Source organism: Oryx dammah, unplaced genomic scaffold, assembly GCF_014754425.2.
Source record: "Oryx dammah isolate SB20612 unplaced genomic scaffold, SCBI_Odam_1.1 HiC_scaffold_5, whole genome shotgun sequence".
NCBI lineage: Eukaryota > Metazoa > Chordata > Mammalia > Artiodactyla > Bovidae > Oryx > Oryx dammah.
In genome coordinates, this window is record NW_024070189.1 from 83,111,912 (window position 1) to 83,136,278 (window position 24,367).

Below are 24,367 nucleotides of genomic sequence, written 5' to 3' on the forward strand. Positions count from 1 at the left end.
AATTGGACATTACTGGATAAAGAAAATCTTGTCTTTGAATATTTATTTTTTATTTAGTCACTCTACCAAACTTCTTATTTAATTCTCATGTTACTTTTAGCAAACACTAAGGTTATTTTATTATCTACAGATAAAGATAAATTAGTCTCTTCTTTTCAGTATTTGTATTATGTCATTTACTTGAGTGATTGCATTAATTTAAACTTCTAAATAGTATAGTGGAATAGTGAAAGTTGCTCAGTGGTGTCTGACTCTTTGCGACCACATGGACTCTATAGTCCATGGAATTCTCCAGGCCAGAAAACTGGAGTGGGTAGCCTATCCCTTCTCCAGTGGATCTTCCTGACCCAGAAATCAAACCGGGGTCTCTTGCATTGAAGGTGGATTCTTTACCAACTGAGCTATGAGGGAAGCCCAAACTTCTAAATGAATGTTGACAAATACAGATAAAAGTGGGAATTCCTATCTTCTTCCTAATTTAATTGAAAATGGCTCCAGTATAGTTTCCTGTTTGTTACTGGTTTCTAGTAGATGGTCTTTTTCATCTTTGAGTAGTTTTTAAAAAATCTCTGTTTTTATTAGAAACTTTTAAAGTAATATCTATTTAGTTTCATTAATACAATTATGTATTTTCCTTAATTTTTGACGTTATGAATTATTGGCACCTTTAGCACATGGTTTCTATAACATGTAATTGGGGTACTCAGAAAGTTTTTGGGCCCTGCTTCCTGGTTTATGGTTGTATTTTGGAAAATGAGGTTGTTAGATGAATTCTGGATCCATGTTGTATTAAAGTCTTAACATAAAAAGATGAATCAGGGCAAGAGAGGCATGGGACCAAGCAGAACCCTAAGTAATAGTTCTGTGTAATATTTTTGGACACTAAAAATTTAAATATATTAGTTTTATTGCCCTGTCTGGATTTAAGTCTCAAATTCAAGGAACATAAAATTAGCAAACATACAGGCAGGCTTATACTCATTTAGAACATAGGGAAAGGGGATAACAGCTAATTTTCAGGTGAATTTTTGATTTGAGGCCAGGCAGGCAAAGAGCCAGAGTAAGAGAGGAAAGTGAAGAAGGAACTTGTTTCTTAACTTGTTTTTATAACGGTTGTAGTTTTTTTTTTTTTTTTCTGATGAACTGATGACATGACTCCTGTTTCCAATTCTACTCTGATACACGGAAACACACAGTACACACAACACAATGATATCAAGCACATTTGTCATCGTGAAAGAGACAGTGAGTGGTTATGTAATCATTTGTGGCAGAAGGTGTGGGGAAAGCAGTCCAGGGGCCATTTGCCCTTTCCCCGGTTTTGAGAAGTCAGCAAAACATGACCACTGAGGTCAGGCCAGAGGGGAGCAAGTACCACCACAGGCAGCTGGCCCAGAGTGCACCCCAGATGTGGGGATGGCCCTCCCAGGCAGAGAGGACACAGAACAAACAAAACAGGCACCTCGTAGGCAGACAGAGCAGCTCATGGGATGCCCCCATAATAGGCTGTAGGGTTTGTGGGGTGGTTTCAGAGGACAGTGTGGTGAGGGAGGGTCATGTGGCACAGCCAACTATGGTGGCTCTCAGATCCTCACACAAATCCTCCTGAAGGGGCTGAAAGAGTGTTCTCAGTGCTGATGGGTTGTCATGGCGTCACTGCACCGGGGCTTCTGATGGCCTAGCGTGAGTCCATGTACGTGATTGTTGCCTCCTACGTGTTAGCTAGGTGGAGAGGTCTGTGGATCAATTATGGACTCTGTTAAGGGGAAGCCCCAGAATGTTACGCTATGCTGTGTTCTGTACCATCCTCACAGTGAAGAAGAATGTGGGCCAAAGGAGGGGAAGTCCAGAGTTAGAGACAGCAATTGGGGGAATGCAGAAGTAGCCTTCAACAGAGGCAGTCTTTTCTGCTTCCAGTATGGAGGAAAAGCTGACTCTTTCCCAGTGTTCTTTATATGAATATTTTCCCAAGAGCAGAAGTTTCAGGTGTTTGAAAGGCAGGCAGCAGATCTATTGATCCCGGTCTGATGAGGAATGTGATTCTTTCACAGTAAATCATGGTTTGGCCCAATTATCCCTGTCACTCTGGAAGGCCATATATAAAAGGACAAAGGAGAAAAGGGGACCTGGCACCCCTTCCCTGCTAATGCACTTTCTTTTCCATAAGTTCACTGTGAGATGCAATAAGATAACCAAAGTGATAGTCAAGTCTATGACCCTCATTGGTTTGGGCCTTAGTGTCATGTTTTACTAGATTATCACAACTTAATGTGTGTCCATTTTTCCAAATTCCAGGGTATTATTTCAAAAAATCTTTAAAAAAGTAAAATAAAATAGGAACTTCATATTTTCATATTTCTACTGTAGCCAGTATTTATTGCTATATTTTTACCTGCCTCTCTGCCATCTCTTAAGAAAGGAAGTATTTCCTCTTTTAATGACTTCTAAGATTACTTTCCTTATTCCACATGGGACCAAAAGCAACATTGAGGGCATAAAATTTGTTGGGAAATGATGCTTCTTTTGGAAAAATGAGCCCAAAAGGGAGGTAAGACTGCTTGACAAAGACTCTTAACTCAGCCAATGAGAAGGGTGTAATCTACTTCACCACTGTGTTTATTTTCAAGATGGAAAAGATCTACTTCCAGAAAGATATCCTACCATTTTGGTGTGGTAGGTGGAAACCAACATGATTCTCTTACAAGTGCAACACTGATGAAAAGAAGCAGGATGGTGAACCAAGCTTTACTGACTACTTTTGTAAGAAAAATTCGAATGGCTTTTTGCCGTTTGAAACACAAACTTAGTAGTGTGTTTAATTATAGGTTAGAAAGGTAAATCTGGGTCATGCCCAGCTATTATGGATTCTGTTTGCTCAGAGAGAAGGAAATCTTTGCCAAGATAGAATAGTCACACACTCCCCTGTCTTTGGTGGCATTTTCCCATGCTTCCCATTTCTCTCCTGTTCCCCATTTTTAGGGCTTTGCTTTTCCTCAAGTTAAAATCCTGGAGCCCAAAATGTAGCATTTGGGTTTCTTTTAGTAATATGATTTACCTTGAGCATAACTTTTTCTTTTTTTCTGATATTGCCTTGCAAGGACATCTGCACAGACAGGTTGCCAAACCGTCTTGCCAACCTTTAGCAGAGCCATGAAGAGGCCGGATGATTGACTGACAGCATTTCTTTCTCTAAAGTTTACATTTTGGGAAGTAAACTAACTGACTTGGCTTAGTAAAGCTGCTTAGAAGTTAAAAATAGAGTGCCTTTAAAAAACACTCTGGTCTAAAAATAGGTATACTCGTGTGTAACTTTGCAACACACATCTGATTTTATGCTAAATGAACTTAGTTCAGTTACTCCAGAACTTTTCTAATGCTTTGTCGAGTGATTGATTTGAAGACTTTGCCTATTGAAAAAAAGTCTACAGTCTGTAAAACCAAATTTGCAAGAGTCCCTTTTCCTTAAATATGTCAGAACCAGAGTTAACCAGAAAAATATCAAAGGGTTCTCAAGATTTATCCTTTGCTCTTAACTAGAATCCTATCCAGCCCTGGTATTATTAGTCCTCACACTCTATCATTAACAATATGCAAAGCCTTGTGGAAAATGTTTGCTTTTCAGCCCCTTTCCTGTTGCTTTGAAGTCTGCTTGGATTCATTATCGTGCACTTGCTGCTTGCCTTGTACCCATCTGAAAAAATGCAGTGCTGACCTACATTTTTGACTCTGGGTCTGGCATGACTTGAGAGCCACATGGGAAGTGGCTGATGAGACTACAAAGAGTACTCTGCTTGTGGCAGCTCTCTGGCTAGGCAAGACTCCGGCTGCCTCTCCCTTGGCAGAAAGCACTCCTGCTGCTGCGGAAAATCCTATCAAGTCACCTTGCCTGGTCAGAAAGAAAAAGCTGGCCCAAAAGGGGGGCATACGCTCCATGGAGCCATGAGGATTTTCTCTTCTTGAGTCCCTCCAGCACCTCGGCTTCCCACCCGATCTAACTTACCCAGAGCATATCTTCATCCCACAATCTAAGGCCATTTTTTAAAAGACAATAAGGTGGATTTTTGAAATCTAATTTTTTTTTTCCCCTTGCTGTTTGGTAGCCCTTCTTTCCAAGAGGACAAAACCCCACTTAATAAAAATTTTGTGCTGGGGAACTCACAGTCTCTCTACTGCCTCCTGGTGGGAGTTTCCCATGTTGAAATTGAGGACACCTGATTTCAATAGCTCAGACTTTCTTTGTCAAGTTACAAAACTTTCTGAATAAGGAGCAGTTATTGCCATTCAGCTTTGAAAGGATAGACCTGTGGCGAGGTTAAAAATTAATATCAACATAAAAGCCAAGAGAATTAACATTTGGTTTCGAATTTGCTCCAAAGTTTTCATTTTGAAATGGGGAAAGCATATATTTTATTTTATTTAAGAATAGTTAATTTACAATCTTGTGTTAGTTTCAAGTGAACAACAAAGTGATGCAATTATACATACCTATTCTTTTTCAGATTCTTTTCCATGTTAGGTTATTAAAAGATACTGAGTATAGTTCCCCATGCTATATATAGTAGGTCCTTTTGTTTGCCTATTTTGAATATAGTAGTGTGTTTCTGTTAATACCAAACTCCTAATTTATCTCCCTCTGCCCACTACCCACTTTGGTAACTGTAAGTTTGTTTTCTGTGTCTATGAGTCTGTTTCTGTTTTGTAGATAAATTCATTTATGTCATTTGTTTAGATTCCATATATAGGTGGTATTATATGATGTTTGTCTTTCTCGGACTTACTTTACTCAACATGATAATATCCAGGTCCATCCATGTTTACTGCAAATAGAATTATTTCATTTTTTAAGAGACAGCATATGTTTTAATTCCCTGGGCAATTCATTTTCTCCCTTTCCTGGTATCTACTAAAGTGCTATGTATACCTTTAGCAAGGACTAGGGATAAAACATGCTTCCCATCCCAAATTCATATTTTGTTTTTGATTTTACTATTTCTTTAAACAGATTATATGACTGTTACTATTCTAATTTTTCTTAATGCTTTTCATATCTATGATGGGACAATCACTAAGTAAATATCAAATCCGAAAAGGATCGAAGTATGTATACCACAAAGCCCATTTGAACCTACTGTTTATTTTCACAAGGTACTGACTAATCTTACACTCCCACCTCCTGCATGACAGGTGCCAGGATGAGTGTCCCGTTGGCACCTATGGAGCTCGCTGTGCGGAGACCTGCCAGTGTGTCAACGGAGGGAAGTGTTACCACGTGAGTGGCTCTTGCCTCTGCGAAGCAGGTTTTTCTGGCGACCGCTGTGAAGCGCGCCTGTGTCCAGAAGGACTCTATGGCATCAGATGTGACAAGCGGTGTCCCTGCCATGGGGACAACACTCTCAGGTGAGGGTCAGCTGCCCCTGTGTGATGTGTTCTGTTAAAGTTTTCACTGCAGGATCCCTGACTCGGATGGTAAAGAATCTACCTGCAATGCAGGAGACTCAGGTTCGATCCTTGGGTTGGGATGATCTCCTGGAGGAGGAAATGGCAACCCACTCCAATATTCTTGCCTGGAGAATTTCATGGACAGAGGAGCCTGTCAGGCTATAGTCCTTGGGGTCACAGAGTCAGACACGACTGAGTGACTAACACAACTATCCACTATTTGGAAGAAGGCATCAGTAGAGATATTCCCGTCCTGAGACCCTTCCTGCCTCTGGATCATCCTGGGCAGCAACCACTCAGTATATGGAAAACTTTTACACTCAATGGTCCAAGTCAGAAGTGCTAAAGTTGTTCTGGCTGTGGATGGATATGAAATCCTATTCTCTGTTAATGACCACTGGAAAAAATTAAACTTGCTGAGGTTAGTACAATGTTTCCCTAAGAGAGGGATTCTGTGACATTCCCTTAGCAGCCAAGATGCAATGAGAGACAGGTTAAGCCCAGTTGGGTATGTAAAACCATCACAGAATGATTCTCATGGCAGCCTCTTTACTCAACGTCTGTATAGGCAGGAAGTGTACTAGGGGAAGTTTTGAGAAAGTGCTTCACTTGTGGTTGTCACATGTGAGATGTGTGTTCAGAACTGATTACTTGAACATAGAACTCACAGGGGTCTTTTAAAGGCTCAAAAATCGCTCGAAGAACTTAAGAACAGGAAACCAAAGTCCCACCCACTTTACTGTACTTTGTCTGCCCCTGAAAATGTCTTTCCAACCATTTCTTCCTCTGCCTCCCCCAAGGACCAGATACACATCACTTAGAATTCTGGGCCTCGTTTACATACTGCTGGAAAAGTTGAGTTTGACTATAATGTGGTACATTATATAGCAGTTCAGATGATACCAGAATTACCTTTATTTGCATTCAGCACAGCTGTTACTTCATTTATCCTTCTGAAGGATAACTTTTGGTCACATTAAATCTCAAATGTACTAAAGTTAAAAGTAAATAGAAGCCTGTGGTTGGTCTCTTCTTTAAACCATTGTTGGGAGCAAAAAAAAAAAAAAAAAGACTTTGCAGTGTGTGTGCATGCACTGAAATACATTTTAGTGGGCATATTAAAGAAGTGCTTTCTTAATGTGTCTCCAGCAGTTAGCAAGCTTCTTTAGTCAATTTCTGGTCTTCTTCATTGGGAAATGTCACCATCTTTACAGGACAGGTTAAACAAACATTTGGAGAGTAAAAATGAATAATCTCTACAGGCTTTTGGTTGTTTTTCAACTCTCCAGTGTTGCATTTGGTTTGTCCCAATGAAAGGTAATTCTCATTAGTAATAGCTAAGGACTTTTTAATGCCAGTGTGCTGTTTCATTGAATGTAGATACAGTCTGAAATCAAATAGGTTAATAAACCTATACAAAGGATCTCTGCTTTGAGAAGAATTGGAGAAGCAGAGGAAATGTTGATTTTGCTGAAATTAGTTATCATAATAGTAGATGCAGGGTACAAGTTGACAGTTATTTGATTGATGTCAATATTGTATAAATTTGACATAGGTCATGTGTACCTAAGCACATATGCTTTAACAAAGAAGTAAATGAACTTATTTGATAGTTACATAGATCAAAAGAACACTAAAATCTGTCTGATAATATATAACAAATAATCAGAAGATCAAAGACCGTTAGCCTATGAAGTGCTTCCCCAAATAATAAAAGCTATTTTAAAAGATTAACTTGTACAAATTCTTATTAAAACCAGTTGACCATTGATTATATGACTCTTGTCTTCTTGAATTCACAGTTGGAGCCACCCTTCTACTCTAAAATCTCAGAATTCTATGTAAAATTCCTGAAAACACAAAGTTCCTTTGAACCAAAAGGCATAGAATCTTTGTATTAATTCAAAGTTTAGCCTACCATTTAGTCAGACAAGAGTGTAGCTTGCTATTGCATAATACATGATGTCTATCCTAAAATCCTTTGTTATAATTATTGAGATAACTAATGAAATGAAAACTATTAATTTATAGTATCTCTAGGTAAATTTTGAGTTCTATGAATGTTCACATATTTACATATATTGAAGCCATATATTTGAGTAAGGGTTTGTATAAGTTAGTTTTGCTGTATAAAACAAAACAAAACAAAAACCTATCCCAAACTTAAGGATTTAAAACAACATTTATGTATTAGCTGGTGATTTCTTGCTTGACTCTTTGGGTTGGGCTCAGCTTGGTGGTTCTTCTGGTGGTCTGTGTGTATTCAGTTGGCAGATCAACTAGAGGCTGGAATTCCTGTGTCTCTCATGTGTCTAGCATTTGGCTGAGTGATGGGAGTCACTGAGCAATCTAGCACATTAGCCTGAGTGTCTGTACATGGTAACTGGCTTCTCAACAGCTGTAAGAGACAGGGCAAGCCCCAATATGCAAATGCTTTCCAAACCTTTGGTTATTCCACATTTGCTAATGTCTCTCCAGACAGAGAAGGCATCATAACCAAGTCCAGCTTCCTTATACTCCATCTCTTAGGGGGCGGAGTTACCATGCATCTGTAACCATTTTTATTTTTCAAGCTACCATAAGGTTGAAATGAATTTAAATATATTTATAAGTGATGTTAGTATTTTCAATTACAGTACTATTATAGAGCCTAAGGGCATTCTCTGTGACCTAGAATTCTTAAAACTGACTTTTGTAGTGGAAATAATTTTGAATAGGAAAACAAAATTCAAGATTCACTGAGATTCCACATGAGATATGTATATTAGCTCTTGTTAATAAGGACATTTAATAGCTGTGGGCAATCAGGATGTGCCTACTTGCAAATGCCACCTAATTGTCATATATTTGAGCTTTAATAATAGCTAAGGAAATGAATACAAAGAAGTTCAGTGACTCTATTTTAGCCAGCATTATATTGGATACCTGTGATAATTGAACTCTTAAATTGAAAAACTTACTAGAATGTTTTTATCTAGTTATATATATACATGTATAAAATGGTAGGTATTCCTATCTGTGTATAATCCGATTTCCATATTACACAAAGTGATCTGTTGTTTAGAAAGAAATCAGGTAGGAGGATATTACCCTTCAACCTCCACTCTGCTCCTCTAACAACGACATGTAAATCTCATTACCAATTAAGCTGCCTGCATGAGAGCCCATCAAATGCCTCCAAAGTGCTCTAGTTTCCTACATCTAATTACAAATTGCAGAATACTAATTTTGGTGTCAATCAATCTGAGAACCAGTATGCTGTACTAATACTCACCAGGGGGCATTGAATATCAATTTCTCTGTCTGCCTCTAGCTTAGTTCAATTTCCTGTCCCTGAATTGTCTATTCTGTTTAACATTTATATCTATACCATGTATATTGCTTTTTGCTTTTTATTATTGAGTAACATTTCCTACCAAAAGATGTCCTTTTTAAAAATAGTATCTATCTTAAGGTAAACTACTTTAACCAGTTCATCATTTGGAATATTTCTTTTCTTTTTGTCATATGTAGGGCCTTGCTAAAATAAAATTAAATTTGCCCCTGCTTTTTGCACAATTCAGGCTTCTATTGGTCCTAATAATAACCCTTTTATCTGTGCAAAATCCTAAGTTTTAACAATTCCTTTTCATATCTAGCCCTCCTAGCAGACTGCTATCAAATTTCCTTTTCCTTTGGTGTGGAAACAGAGAAAGAAATCTGGGTTCAAGTTTGATTCTGCCATTACCTGTGCGAGACTTGGAATAATTAGTACCTCTTTCCAGATCTCTATTCCTCATTTAAAAAATAGAGTCATACCTAACATTGTGAGCCTTAAATGAAATCATCCACATGGATTGCTTAGCATGGTGTTAGCACACATTCAGCGCTGGTCTGTACATCTGCTTGCAGTATCATCATAAATGTCACTTAAATGACTATTCCCTGCAATTAATGGTGATTCTTTTTAAGCTATAAAGTTGAGATTTTAAAAACTAATTTTAGGGGACATCTGGCCTTTGTATGCAGACATACAGATTATACTTTAACAAGGCTGGGTGACTTGGAGAGATCAGGGGAGGCAGATTCTATGCCCAGCTTCCCACCCCTGCTGACATACACACACATCAACTCTGATGTTTTCACCTGTTCACTCAATCTGTGTTTACCATGGGCACACTGTATGGTAACGAAACACGCTTAATTCTCGTTCTTCTGGAGCTCGAAGCCTAGAGGGGAAGGGAAACAAGGGAAGGACGGTAACAAGGGAAGGATGGTAAAAATAAGATTGTACTGCAGCACGCCAGCCTTCTCTGTCCATCACCGACTCCTAAGGTCATCATTTATCCGATGTCTCGGATAAATGTCTCGGAACTGTTTGGTTTAGGTCTGTTGTCCTAATGTAATTGTTAGTAACTTTCTCTTTATTCTTAAAAATGCCCTGGTTTAGACAGCAAATAATTTTCACTCTACCTATATTAAACAGTATGCATTTTACTCTGAGTGTAGGCTTCTAAGGGAGGCTTTGAAGAATTTTAAGGAAGATGATACCATATGATCTGTTTTTTAGTTGATGATTCATGAGTGAACACAGGAAGGAAGATTGAAAGGCTCTTCAGGAGTGGAGAAGACAGATACCCTTGCCCTGGAGTAGGATGGTGACACTGGAGATGGAGAGATGTGGATAGAGTTGAGATATATTGTGGAGTTCGAATGGTCAGGTCCTAGTGATGAAGGCAATACAGGAGATGAGAGAGAGAGAGTTATTAAGAATAACTGAGGTTTTTAACTTAAACCGCTGAGTGGCTGGTTGGTTCCATTGCTTTAGTGGGAAGTAATGGAGAGGAATGGCACCCCACTCCAGTACTCTTGCCTGGAAAATCCCATGGACGGAGGAGCCCGGTGGGCTGCAGTCCATGGGGGCGCTAAGAGTCGGACATGACTGAGCGACTTCACTTTCACTTTTCACTTTCATGCATTGGAGAAGGCAAGGGCAACCCACTCCAGCACTCTTGCCTGGAGAATCCCAGGGACGGCAGAGCCTGGTGGGCTGCCATCTGTGGGTTCTCACAGAGTCGGACACGACTGAAGTGACTTAGTAGCAGTAGCAGCAATGGAGAGGAAACACTGAGTGAGGAATGAAGAAAGAGAAGAGCCAGGGCTCCATGTTTAATGGGTTAAGTTTGAGAAGCCATGGAGATGTTGGGTGTTTTGCCCAATGGTAAATACAAGACACATAGATCTGAGTAATTCTAAGTAGATTTGAGATTCAGATCTTGTTTTTGGAATCCAAATCTTCTATACCCAAGAAAGCATCTTATATATAGTGCTTGGATATTCCTTCCTTCCATGTTTCCTGAGTCATGCTTGTGATGGATGCCTAAGCCTTTGTTTATGGGCACTTAGTTGCAACAGGGGTCCAAAAGCATATTTAAATAAATTTCTGAAAATGAGTAGCAAACTGTCTAACCTACAGCCATTTTCTTTCAGAAAAAGACAGGAAATGAGATTAGGTGTGGCGAGACCCTCATTTGACAGATTAGGATGTCAGGCCCAGGGAAGTTATGTGCTTCCACTGTGGTTGGCCAGGTTGTGGGAGAGCTGGAATTCACAGCCTCAGTCCTTATCCCTTCCAGGTCATGGTTCTTTGCAGAAAATCTGTGAACAGTCCTCTGGTGGGAGGTCATTTAGCAGACGTCTAGATGAGACAGTGGGTTTTGTTATAGCCCAAGTTAAGGGGAGGGTTTTATCTCCATTAGGGGAGGAAGACCATCTTCAACAGTCTTCCAGTTGTGAGCAGAGCTGGTTTGCTTGTTCAGATTTTCCTTTGGCGAGAAGCACATGTGTTTTGAGCGATACAGAGCACCCTATTGTGTGAGCCTTGTTAACCCATGCCTCAGCACAGCTGATGTGTCCATTTGCTGTGGAATGACAGCTGGGTGCCTGGCCCATCAATGTGGCTGCCGTTTCAGGTAGAGACAGCTGCTCCGCCACCAGGTATGGGGAGCTGAGAGAAGTAGGCTAGGCTGAAAAGGTCACTGCTTCTGGGGTTCCTTGGACATGACCCTTGCTAACTGACTTGGTGGTGTTCGTTGGATTGAGTTCTTCAGATCCTCTTATCTAGTTGACCTCTTATTGTGTTAGTGCTTTCACTTGACAAAAATTAAAATGAGTTTCAGACAAAGGGACACAGTTACAAGAGTCATCCTGCTAGAGCATGATGCTGATTTCATGCACCATTTGTGGTACCAGTCAGGTTTCAGCCGATTAATTAAAGCATATCAAGCCTGAGAATGAAGTTTAAATTGTTGTGTATGGAATTACCAACACATTTCGTGATCACGGCTAGAGCAACATTTGTACAAGCCTTGGGTGTCATGTTTACCCGCGAGTGACTTGCTCTTTTCATCCACATCCCTCAGCTGTCACCCCATGTCTGGAGAGTGTGCCTGCAAGCCAGGCTGGTCGGGACTCTACTGTAATGAGACGTGTTCTCCTGGATTCTATGGGGAAGCTTGCCAACAGATCTGCAGCTGCCAGAATGGGGCTGACTGCGACAGTGTGACAGGAAAGTGCATCTGTGCCCCAGGATTCAAAGTGAGTGGCTTGGGCTACTTCCACAGAAGGAGGAGAGGAGGGGTGGAACTTAGGGCACATTGATACCATGATTTATATGACCTTTCTCTGAAGTCCAGTGAGTGTGCAAAAAACCGATCGCATCATTAACAAGGAAGAAAATAAAGAGAAAAAAATAATAAGAGGTATAAATAATTACTTGAGAATGATGCCTGGGCAAGCTGGTAAAACTCTAAAGTGGCATTAATATTTAATAATTTAATTAATACATATCATGAAGTAAGATGTATTTTAATTATTCCTTATGTAACTATGTAATCATCTCATCATGTAGATAATTTATAGACAGCAAAGAAATTACTTTTCCAAATAGGATATGTTTTATTGTCCACAGTTTATGTTTTAATTCCATGCAATTTGAAGGCATAGTTAGCATTTATTATGTATTAACAGCCAAGGATTAGTAGTATGTAAGTTTTTCAGTCCCTTTGAGAATCCAGACCTTTCAAATATGCCTATAAGCTCATAAAGCAGAATTTTGCTAGTTTCCAGGATTTCTTAGCCACAGATTAGTAATTTTTGTTTTAAAGGAAAATGGGCTGCTCTTGAATTATTTTCTCCCATTTTAAATAGAACATTAAACTGTGAAGAATGTTGATGATTATTCCAGAACATATAATATAGAACGAGTGGGTCACAAAATCTCAGAGCTGAGATCTTTACAGGGTTTTCTAACCTGGGTCACAATGCTTTGGTTGAGCCCTTGAATTAGCCTTAAGAGTCTCTTTGTCTCTTCTGCTTTTAAAGGAGGTGACCTCCAGTCACCTTCGGTGACCAGCTTCTGTGTTTAATGCTCCCTGTCAGATAATAAATTGAATCATGCTGCAGGCTAAATGTGTTCTGTTTCTTTGCCTTACCGACTGATCATATTACATATTACATAAAGCAGTCTAGGAATCATTGCAATTTAATGTATAGTTCATATTTATGTTTATTTATAGGCCATAATTTTACAGCTGCAGCTTGTTGTTTTATATCTATGTGTATGAGCAAGGACAGAGGATTTTGTGTTTGCTACCAAGGAAAAGTAATGAAGGCAGCAGGGTTTTGGGGGTCATATTCAATACCTGTACCCTAAATATAGGCCAGGTGGCATTGCCCTTGGATCTGTACAGTTTGTACATCTGAATAGTTATAAAACTCTTAAAAAAATACAATGTGTTAAAATGAGAGAGAGAGTATAATCAGCACAGCCAAGATATATTTTTGTATATTTGTGTTGGCCGTATTTCAGGTGGTCAAACTGCACGCATTTTCCTATTTGCGCTTGTCTAGGGAATTGACTGCTCCATCCCATGCCCTCTGGGGACCTATGGGATAAACTGTTCCTCGCTCTGCAGCTGTAAAAATGACGCTGTCTGCTCTCCTGTGGATGGATCTTGTACTTGCAATGCAGGTGAGTGTGTGAATGAGTCTGTTATCTGATTCCCAGTCCTGTTAGCTCCTAAAGACACAGGAAAGAAACCTTGACCAGGATTCTAGCTCCAGCTTTGCCAAAATACAGTGCCCGGACTCAGCAAAGACCCTCACCTGGGAAGGGCGCTCCTGCTTTCCAGAGTCAAGGGGAGAGGCTCCCGTGAGATGATCTCTGAAGTCGCTGCCAGCCCCAAACTCAATGAGTCTCTGTGCTTTGGGGAAGAGTAAGCAAGCAGACCTGTGTCTGTGCCCCTAAACAGACTGGCCTGGAGTCCTAACAAAAGATGCAGTCAAGCACCCGATTGTACGTGGGGGCCAGAGCATCTTTATCCGCAGTTTCTGCAGCAGCCAGGATTGTGGACATTCACTGTTCATGGTTCATGGGGTCCTGCTTTAAAGATGGGGATGTTCTTTCAAACGCACTTTCCTTTTCCTTCCCATATAAATATTTTATTTCCTGACCTGCACAAAACTCCACACTCCACAGTGTGTATCACTGCATGTCAGATAGTGAGGTACCCCCAACTTGATCTCTTTTCCCCCAGTAGCCCAGTAGTGCTTCTCACTTGACCGCTGTGCTGGTGCTCTGGTTCAGTTCTGAGAAAGGCTTTACGTGGCACGGCAGAGCCATGCTCCCTGCGCTAGGGCAGGGCCACTGCTGCTTACCTCCAAGATGTTTCTAAAGGGAAGTGTGGCTGGGAGAGGCTGGCCAGCTCCGTGCTGCCTTTGTTTGTTCACGTGCCCTGGCACTCTTGTCATGGCAGGCTGGCATGGGGTGGACTGCTCCATCAGCTGCCCCAGTGGCACATGGGGTTTTGGCTGCAACTTAACATGCCAGTGCCTCAATGGCGGAGCCTGCAACACCCTGGATGGAACCTGTACCTGTGCACCTGGATGGCGTGGGGAGAAATGTGAATTTCCCTGCCAGGTATGACTCAGCTGGGAGGCCTGGGAGGATCCAATGGCAGAGGGTTACCTTATTTTTTGCAGACTTCATGATTTAAGGTCCCTTATTGTGAACCAAAATAGCGCCACTGTAGAAGAATTGAAATGTTTGAACTCAGATTGGATACAGGGTAAGAAGAGGGAAAGATGCAGAAATTGGTTAGGCAGCTTTGTGAGAATCCCTTTTATCCTCTCTCTCCTAGTTCCTCCCACCTCTCCCCTCTGTTTTCTCTGTTCTGATATACCCATCTCTTCATGGCAACCAGTCATCAGTATTTGTCAAACAGCCAGTGTATGCCTGTCAACTCTCCAAACATTGTGTTTCCATTATAATGGGAATCCCCCAGCCTTTGGGGTAGAAAGTGGCAGGGCATTGAAAGGGGGGTGGTGATGGTGTCACAGAAGGGCTCAGTGAGATGGTGAAAGGTTTGGAAACAGCCATCTTTCAGCACAAATATCTCTGGAGTCACCCAGATCTCCATATATTTCCATGGTTCAGTGCCGACTCCCTCCTCTTCACCTACTTTGGAGATACGCCCCCGCCCCCGTACTGAGTCTGCCACAGGCCAACAAGAGTGGGCAATGGACAGTGCATTCTGTAGTAACAGCCCATTTCACTTTCTCCCTCTAAAGTACAGGGCCAGTTTCCTTCCCTCTATTCCATAGCTTTCTCTCCCTAGGCAGTTGTTTTTTCCCAACCCATTGAGCATTCTCTCAGTGGTGTGAATGCTGTACCCCCTGGGGGTCACGTGATGAGGAAGTGACAGCATGACCCCCTGAACTGGACAGCTCCAGGGGGCCCTTCCACACAGCGCTTTTCTCCCCGGGCTGCCTCCTCATTAAGGGCAACCCATTTCCCAGCTAAAGAGCCCGGGGTGCTACCCCATGCCCTCCAAACCCCTAGGACACAGTTTCGTTAGTTTTGCCTCCTGTCACCCGCCAGTGAGCAGATTATCAGTGCTCTGAGACGGGCTTCAAGATCACCTTTCACTTACGCAAGTCTAAGCGTAGACAAATCAAATCTACACCATCTTGGCTGTTTTTTGGTATGTTATTAGATGCATTAGTAAATCAGACACGGCTGGAAATGGTTTTTAGTGGCTCATATTATGGCAAAGCGAAATCCTAAAAGCCTGGGCAAACATTAGCAGAACTTAATTTAAAAAAATGTTTTATCTTATTAATCACTAGACAAATGAATATGTCATTTAACACCTACTAAAATGGCAACCCACTCCAGTATTCTTGCCTGGAAAACCCCACGGACAGAGAAACCTGGCGGGCTATAGTCCATGGAGTTGCAAAGAGTTGGACACAACTGAGTGACTGAGCATGCAGGCGCCTATTGAATGCTGGTTCTGGGTGCCTCCCTGTTGGTAATTTCACAGCCCCTGTTTTCCTTAGTGCTCGGTGCTGTGGGAGGTTTGCAGTGCCCTCCCTTAGTTCCTCAGGACCTGGCATGAAGGATCGGGGCTTGTAAATGTGGAGCTTTCATTCCTCTCCCACAAACTAAATGGTCACGTCCGTGAAGAGTCTCATCTCCGCTGGACCACCAACGCGGATGTGCATGTGAAAACATTAAGGTTTGGGAGGGGATGAAGGGGAGGGTGTGCCAGCACGCAGTCCACCCCTGCCTAGGAGCTTGAATCAGAATGCCTCGTGCTGTTCAGATGTCATCATGGGAGAGAGGATGCTGATTAGGAAAAAGTGACAAAAGGTATTCATTTCTCCTTATAGTTCTGTATATCTCACTGACAACTTATGGACATGATCTTAATTCAATTAGAACTATGTTGTTTTTTAAATTTTAGGGCTTCTTTTAAAAAAACATTATTGGAGTATAGTTCATTTACAACATTGTGTTAATTTCAGGTCTACAGCAAAGTGAATCAGTTATACATATACATATATCCACTCTTTTTTTTTTAGATTCTTTGCCATATACAGAGTGCTAAGTAGATTTCTCTGTGCTAAATAGTGGGTCCTTATTAGTTATCCAGTTTATATTTAGAAGTATGTATTTGTCAGTCCCAATCTCCCAATTTACCCCTCCTCTGTCCCCTTACCCCCTGATAACCACAAGTTTGTTTTCTACATCTGTGATTCTACTTCTGTTTTGTAAATAAGTTGATTTGTACCACTTTTTTTTTTTTTTTTAAGATTCCACGTAATGGGCTTCTTTATGTGGATCAGAATCTTCTTTTTCCACTAACAAATAGAACGTTCTGTAGGAGAAAAAAAAAAATTCTGGGATTGTGTGTGGGGATGGATATTAACTAAACTTATTGTGGTAATCATTTCACAATATATATAAATATCAAATCATTATGTTTTACCCCTGAAACTAATGTAACATATGTGAATTATACCTCAGTGGGGAAAAAGAATACCCTGTAAGGAGTACTGAACTATTTTATAAAAATCTTTAGGAACAAAAAGACAATATTTTTATGAGTTATGGCTCCCAATGAGATAAAGATTCTTTTAATTAATTGGCATGTTTACCTATCTTTGCACATACACACACCAGCATATTGACATAGTTGGTTTCACCATTTGTATGCTAGACGTAAACTAAGGTTTGAGTGTTTTGAAAACACTAACCCCTTGCAGCCAGTATTTTAGGAACCAAGAAGACACGGAAAGAGGTGATTGTAATTCATGCTGTTGAGAGGTGTTTTGGAGGGGAGGGTGCTGTTTGTTAAACGGCTGACTGAGGTCGCCCGCTGTGGGATTCCCATCCCTCACCGCTGTCTTCCATGTAGGATGGCACTTATGGGCTGAACTGTGCTGAGCGTTGTGACTGCAGCCATGCGGATGGCTGCCACCCCACCACGGGTCACTGCCGCTGCCTCCCCGGATGGTCAGGTGAGAGCCGCGGGCCACTACTTGAAATGGGAAACATGCCAATTTGTACCTAGTGCTGTCCCTTGCTACCTCAGAGAAACACTCACAGGTCAATCTTTCCCCCCACCCCCCAAAAATGAAAATATGGTAATATCTCCAGTAAGGTGATAAATCTTTACCCTCAAAATATTACTACTAGGCCTAATTAATCTGTGGGCTTCCCTGGTGGCTCAGTGGTAAAGAATCTGTCTGTCAATGCAGGAGACATGGGTTCAATCCCTGATCCAGGAAGGTACCCTGGAGGAGGAAATGGCAACCCACTCCAGTATTCTTGCCTGGGAAATCTGATGGACAGAGGAGCCTGGTGGGCTACAGTCCATGGGATCGCTAAGAGTCAGATATGACTTAGCGACTGAACAACACCAACAATCAGTCTATAATCCAGGGATGACTTCTTGTTGAATCATGCAATGGCAGTTCTCTTGAGCCTTCAGGTAAGGTCTCACTATCAGTGCAGATAACTAGCAACTTCTTTATAGATAGATATATAGATAGGTATATAGATAGGTAAATAGACAGATAGACTCTCATATCATAGAATTCACCTATTTAAAGTGTAGAATTCAGTATGTTTTAGTATAGTCAAAGAATTGTACAGTTATCAATTTTAGAAAATTTTCATTGTCCCTCCCAAAACCCCATTAGTACTTATTAGCAGTTAGTCTTCATTTACTCCCAATTCACGGCCCCACCCCCTTTGCCCTACCCTAGGCAACCACTTTCTGTTTCTGTAAACTTGCCTATATGTGGTGTTTTGTATCTGGATTCCTTCTGTTAGTGTATGTTTTTAAGGTTCTTCCATATTGGAGTGTATATCAGTACTTCATTCCTTTTGACTGCCAAATAATATTCCATTGCTTGGATAGACCACATTTTATTTACCCATTTGTCCATTAATAAATATTGGAATTGTTTCCACCTTAATTGGATATTATGAAAAATGCTGTTATTCATGTACAACTTTTGTGTGGATGTATATATTTTTGGTATATACTTAGGAGTGAAATTGCTGGGTTGTATGGTAACTCTAAGCTTAACCTTTTCAAGAACTACTACACTTGTTTTCCAAAGCATCTGCACCATTTTGCATTCCTACCAGCAATGTATGAGATTTCTACTCCCCACCACAATTGTTATTTATCCATCTTTTTTGGTTACAGCCATCCTGGTGGGTGTGAAATCTTATCTCTGTGTTCTTGATTTCCATTTCCTCAATAAGTAATGATGTTGAGCATCTTTTCATGTGTTTATTGGCCGTCTGTGTATCTTGTTTGTAGAAATGTCTTCAGATACTTTGCTCATTTTTTGACTTGGATCTGTCTTATTATTATTGAGTTATAATGTTTCTTTGTCCCCTAGCTCTATGACCTTTTCATATATGTAAGTTGCAAATATTTTTCCTCCGTGAGTTATTTTTAACTTTCTTGATGATGTCTTTTGCCACCAGAAAGGTTTTATAAAGTTCAGTTTATCTACTTTTTCTTTTGCTGCTTGTACTTTTGGTGTCTAAGAAAACATTGCCTAGTCCTAGATAACAGAGATTTATGCCTCTGTATTCTTCTTAGAGTTTTATAATTTTAGCTTTTACATTTAAGTCTTTGATACATTTTGAGTTTGTTTTTGCATATGGTGTGCATAAGGGCCCAAATTCATCCATTGTTTATGTCAAAATCCTGCTGTCCCAGCACCATTTGATGAGAAGAGAATTGTTTCCCCCACTGTATTTTCTTGATAACCTTGTCAGAAATCAGTGGACCATAAATGTGACTTATTTATTTCTGGGCTCTCAGTTTTATTCCATTGACAAATATGTCTATCCTTATGTAAGTAACGTACTGTTTTGATTGCTGTAACTTTGTAGAAAATTTTAAAATTGGAAAGTGTGTCTTTCAACTTTGGTCTTTTTCAAGATTGTTTGGCTAGCCTGGGTTCCTTGAATTTCCCTTTGTGTTTCTGGATCAGCATGTTAATTCCTGCAAAGAAACAGAGTGGAAATTTAAAGAGAATTGAGTCTATATATCCATGACAGGAATAGTGCCAACTTAACAATATTAAGTCTTCAGATCTTTGAAAATAAGGATGCCATCAGTAACCTCAGGAGTGGTATCTCTCAGCTCTTTGCAATTTGTTGAGAGCTTCTTAGGCTTCTGACAAACTGAGACAAAATGTCTTATGTTTGATTTCTAGTGTCTGAGAGCTATCTTGGGAACAGGTCAAGGCTTGTGTAATAGACTTTATTTTCTGTCACTAGGAGCTACCCACTGAAACAGACTCCACAGTCCTCCAGTTCCTCCTTGACTTGCAAAGACTGAGATAACTCCGACTCTACAGTATGAAATTCCACTTTCCCATGTTTCTACTTGGTTCTCAATTACTACATGTTAAAACTATTAATACATAGAAATTAAACCAGATTTTGTGACTTCGCAAGGGTTACTGAAGTTCTCAAATGGAGTGACCACTACTAAGTTCTCAATGACCACAGTGAAGCAAATAGCGTTTTTAACCCCCTGGCGTATTCAGGGCTTTTCTAATAGCGAAGCCACATCATTTGTTTTGGGCCATACTCCACCAAGGCTACTTTTGTCTTATGAATGTAGAGGAAATGTGACATATTCCTGGACCCACCAGTCATTGATCAAGTATACACCTGCTTTGATGGTTTAGAACCAGCTTGTGAAAAGCATGCTGTTGTATACATGAGAAAACCAGGAGATATGATTTGGCCTGAAGCCAGCCAGAAAATGTGTTAGTTGCATTCCATAGTCTGGGTCATGGGGTAAGACAAATGATCCCATCTGGCCTTAGACCTGTGGAGCTCCTGCGGGAATGCAGTGGCTTTGTCACACGGCATAATCTTGTAATCCTCTGTCCATCTGTGACTGGTCTGCTTCTCCAAAGCAGAGGAAGTTTTGCTGCTTCATTGTTCTATCACTTGTTGCTCACCATCTCTTTGCTTCCTGGCACCAGTGTCTTACTTCTCTGGGTCTTCTGTGTGGACTCTTGGTCTGCTAAGAATCTAAGGCTGCTGGGAGACATGGTTTAGAGAGGTCATCCCCCACACTCACAGAACACACTTGTATAAGCAAATGTGTATACAGGAAAAGAAAATTCCTGAAGTTTTGAAAAACACCCTACAATTGGATCAAGAATTGCCTTGTTTTTTTAAAAGAAAAGTAGATTCTGTATTATTTCATTGTCAACACTGGGTAGACTTATCATTTTTCATCACAAACTTATTTTGAATGAGTACCTCATATGGACATTTTGAAATAAAAAACTTTGCTTTTCATTTAGATATCAGGTTTTGGACAAAATAAATAACCTCAGTTCAGGGAAGCAAGTGATTCTGTTTCCTTTCTCCTTGCTGTAGAGTTTGCTCTCGGTGATATGTAGAGAATTGCTAGAGAGGGTAGCAAATATGTGGGATAAAAGCATGGCCTTTGCAAAAGAATCAGTGAAATCTAACTTGGAAACCTGGACTCTTCCCTTGACCAAATTATCGAGATTTGATCTGTAGGGACACTAACAGTGCTCGGCTGCTGAGGACACTGAGGAGAGACAGATCTAGCCTAGGAGTGTGGAGATTAAAAAAAAAAAAAAGGGTCAGGAGAGCTTTATCCCTCCTTACAAAGAAATGGACATACCTACACTGAGGAAGCCAGGCTCTAACATGATATACAGAGGGAGTCAGCTTGCTGTCTCACCAAGGTGCTCATTCACCACCCTTGTAACTTCATTCTCTTTTCTAATGTTTGACGGTCTTTTTTTTCTTAAAGGAAATGAGACTCTTATTTATTTATACTATAATTGATTGTCCCATTTTGCCTAGTCATAAAATAAGTCTTCAAAATGTACTGCCATAAACACTCACCAAAATTGCATCTGACATCCTAGATACTATTTCCAAAAGAAATGTACCATTTTTCAAAAGGAGAGACATACACTTTTATTATATGCTGTTAATTAAAACCTTAATTTATTGATGTGTTTAGCCGATAGGTTACTTTATCAAACAGAGGCAGATTGCAGTAAAAAAAAAAAAAAAAGAAAGAAAGAAAGAAAAGAAAAAAAAGAGAGAAAGAGAAGAATGAAACATCCTTGTGTCCCGGGCTTCGTCCCCCACACCTCTGTTAAACACACACAGACACACACACACACACACACACACAACACACACACACACACACACACATAAGTGAGATGACTTTTCAAACTCATTATCCTGAAATTCCAGAAATATAATTAGGTCTATGTGTATGTGTATGTGTGTTTCCAGAGTAGTGGAGTGATATGCTTTGTAAAGTACTTCCCCAAAACACTAGAAACATGCCACTGTTCTTTTCTCCTTCCTTTCCTCTCTGACTTCAGTCAGCTAGATCACCTCTTTGCTGAGTGTTACAGCTAATCAAGATTTCTTTCCAGCTGTCTGGGAAGATAAGTAGCCTCCAGCCTGGTTCCCAACCCCGGCTAAGATCATTGTCACCTGGAAGCTCCTTTAACTTGTATATTCTTGGCCCCACTTCAGACCTACTGAATGACAATCTGGAGGGTGGGTGAGAAGGATAGAGCCATTGCCAGCCCATAAAGTACCTTTTGTATAAATTTAGAAAAGGTTTGAAATGCCTCAGAGTGTGCTTCTTGGTAGTAGAAAGCAACAGGCTAGATTTATACTCTGACTTAGCCCTTTAGCCAAAGGCTTTTGTGCAGTGTGCAACCTGCACAGCCTTACTTGGTGGTTTTGTCTGTTACTTGAAAAGTAACCCCAGTAATTGTAGTAGCGATTACCCATCTGTGGGCTGGCCTCTGCTCTACCTTGCTATTCTAATGAGTGAAGAAGTTGGAAGTCCAGGGGAGCATTTCTGCTACAGAAAGCCTCCTAGCCAGTGGCAGAAGACTAGAAAAAGCTTAGAGATACCTTTCTAAGTGGCTCTACACACACGAACTTTGCCCAGCTGAGTAAGGGAGCTGCAACACCAGGTACTGATCTGTGACGCCCGAATTGTCATAGTAAGCAAATGAATGACTCACTACTTGACCCTTCAAGGTATTGGGGGTGGACAGGGGAGTGGGGAAATGTAGCATATGCTTTGTTACGTGTCTTGTGGGCTTGGGAGAGGCAGTAACTTAAAAGCAAAACATGGGGTCCCTAAAGGGAGGGTGAAGGGAGGCACTCACCTTCCTAAAAGAGAGGCTGCAGAGAAAGCCGAGCTTCTAGCTTCACCAGTCTGCCCAGCATTCTGTCCTGTTTGCTTTTATCTGAGTCCAGATGAAGGCAGACCAGGATTTCTGGTGTTTGCTGTTGCCACTGCAAATGCAAACATCTCTGATTTACATTACTTACTTATGAAGATTGTTTTCAACCTGGTGACCAACAGCAGATCCTTTCTAATGGACCTTTAACATTTACATGAATAGTATACAAAGAGAAAACTTTGATTTAACAACCATTTGCAGAGTGTCTCCACCTTGTATGCCACTGCAGTGTTTGGTGCTGGGAGCGGGAAGATGAGGTGGTACCGGCTCCTGGTGGCAGGAAGGTGCTTATAGCTCCCAGGGAAGGCACTGGGCGGGCAGAGGTCGATACGCTGGAGAGTTGCTTGTCTGCACTACTGTATGCCTTGGGTGTCCAGAGGATTAGAAATCAGGGACAGTGTTATGACCAAGTATTCAGTTGCTGAGTGTCTTCGATTCCTCTCTCCTATAATCACCAAACCCAGTGATTATTAAGAAATCACTCTTCACTGTAATAGATATTTAGTAGTTGGTTGCTTGGGAACAGGACATCGAGTTGAAATCATTTCCTTCATTCACTGATGCCCAAATATTGCAATACTGGCATAAGGAATATAAACAATTAAGCAAGACCAGGAGTTTGGGTTAGATCTCTGAGAGAGGGAAATAATAACACCCCAAATGATTTATTTACTGCATTCACATAATCACAAATGCCTAGTGAATGCTGATTTCACGTGAAGGCCGCAGGCATAATGCATCAGGCATTAAATGCATGAGCATTTCTTTAGAGCTGCTTAGTTGAAGTTTATCACGGTCACTCAGCCATTGCCTAGCAACTCTTGAGGGCTATCAAAGAGCTCTTTGTCCTTGGTCCTGGCAAAAGCAGTCCCTCATAGATTTCCTTATCAGCATTAGAACATTTATCAGGAAAAAAATACTTCCATTGAACCAGAGAATCCTACAAATTTAAAGATATCCCCTTTCTGTTTTGTCCCTTCTTCCAAATAGTGTAGGAAATTGTTTCCCAAAGTAACTCATATTAAAGCCTCTATCTGTACTTTGAGAAAGATTCCAAAGGAATTTCCTCAAGATACCCTTTAGATCTCCGGTTGCTTTATAATCTGGACTAACATTTAAAATCACAGACCTGAGCTAATGAAAGTCTGTCTTGCCCCAGATAAGTAAGGCAGACATTTCCACTCCCTTAGCTAGCAAGGGTCCTCATTTTAGGTATACAGAACATTAACATGTTGGGCTTCCTGGTTTGAATGTTCTTCTCATATCTTCTTCAGAGAAACAAAGAATGGTATGGTTGCTCCATCCAATTAGAAAATGGTCCTGAATATTATGTTGGAAAGAGGAACTGTGCTTATTGACTCATTCAAAAGACATTTATTTAGCATCCTTCATGTACTGGCCACTGCAGTGAGAATAGTAGGCACCAACTCTCATGGGGCTGTGAGATTTCTTATATTACCCTGGATGGAGGATGGGCTGGAGAGTGGTCTTTCATCTGCATTCTCTTCTCTACTTCTCTGGAATTCATCTCCCTCAGGTGCCATTGATTTAGTTCAAGACCTTGCCATTGTTTTCACTGTTAACCCAGGAGGAAGCTCATACTCCATAGAATGGCATCCTTGGCTCCTCCTCTTGTGACCACTGCCTGGCTGCCTCACTGTCTTTCTTGCTTTTCCCAGCACCAGTTCAGCCGTCGCCAACACTTTTGACTTCTGAAGGATAGACACATACTTCTTAGGGCTTGCACCACCATTTTATTAGCCTGGGACCCTCCTCCACTTTCACAAGC

General features: G+C 40.8%; 1 protein-coding gene across 1 annotated transcript in view; it reads left to right on the top strand.

Annotated features, from left to right (window-relative positions):
- The window catches only part of MEGF10 (multiple EGF like domains 10), a 185,636-nt gene that overhangs the window by 130,542 nt on the left and 30,727 nt on the right, over nt 1–24,367 (top strand). Inside the window, exons 9-13 of the mRNA XM_040241755.1 lie at nt 5,185–5,397; nt 11,841–12,015; nt 13,330–13,450; nt 14,235–14,398; nt 17,181–17,283. Of these exons, the coding sequence (XP_040097689.1) occupies nt 5,185–5,397; nt 11,841–12,015; nt 13,330–13,450; nt 14,235–14,398; nt 17,181–17,283 (776 nt within the window). The remainder of the gene's footprint in view (nt 1–5,184; nt 5,398–11,840; nt 12,016–13,329; nt 13,451–14,234; nt 14,399–17,180; nt 17,284–24,367) is intronic.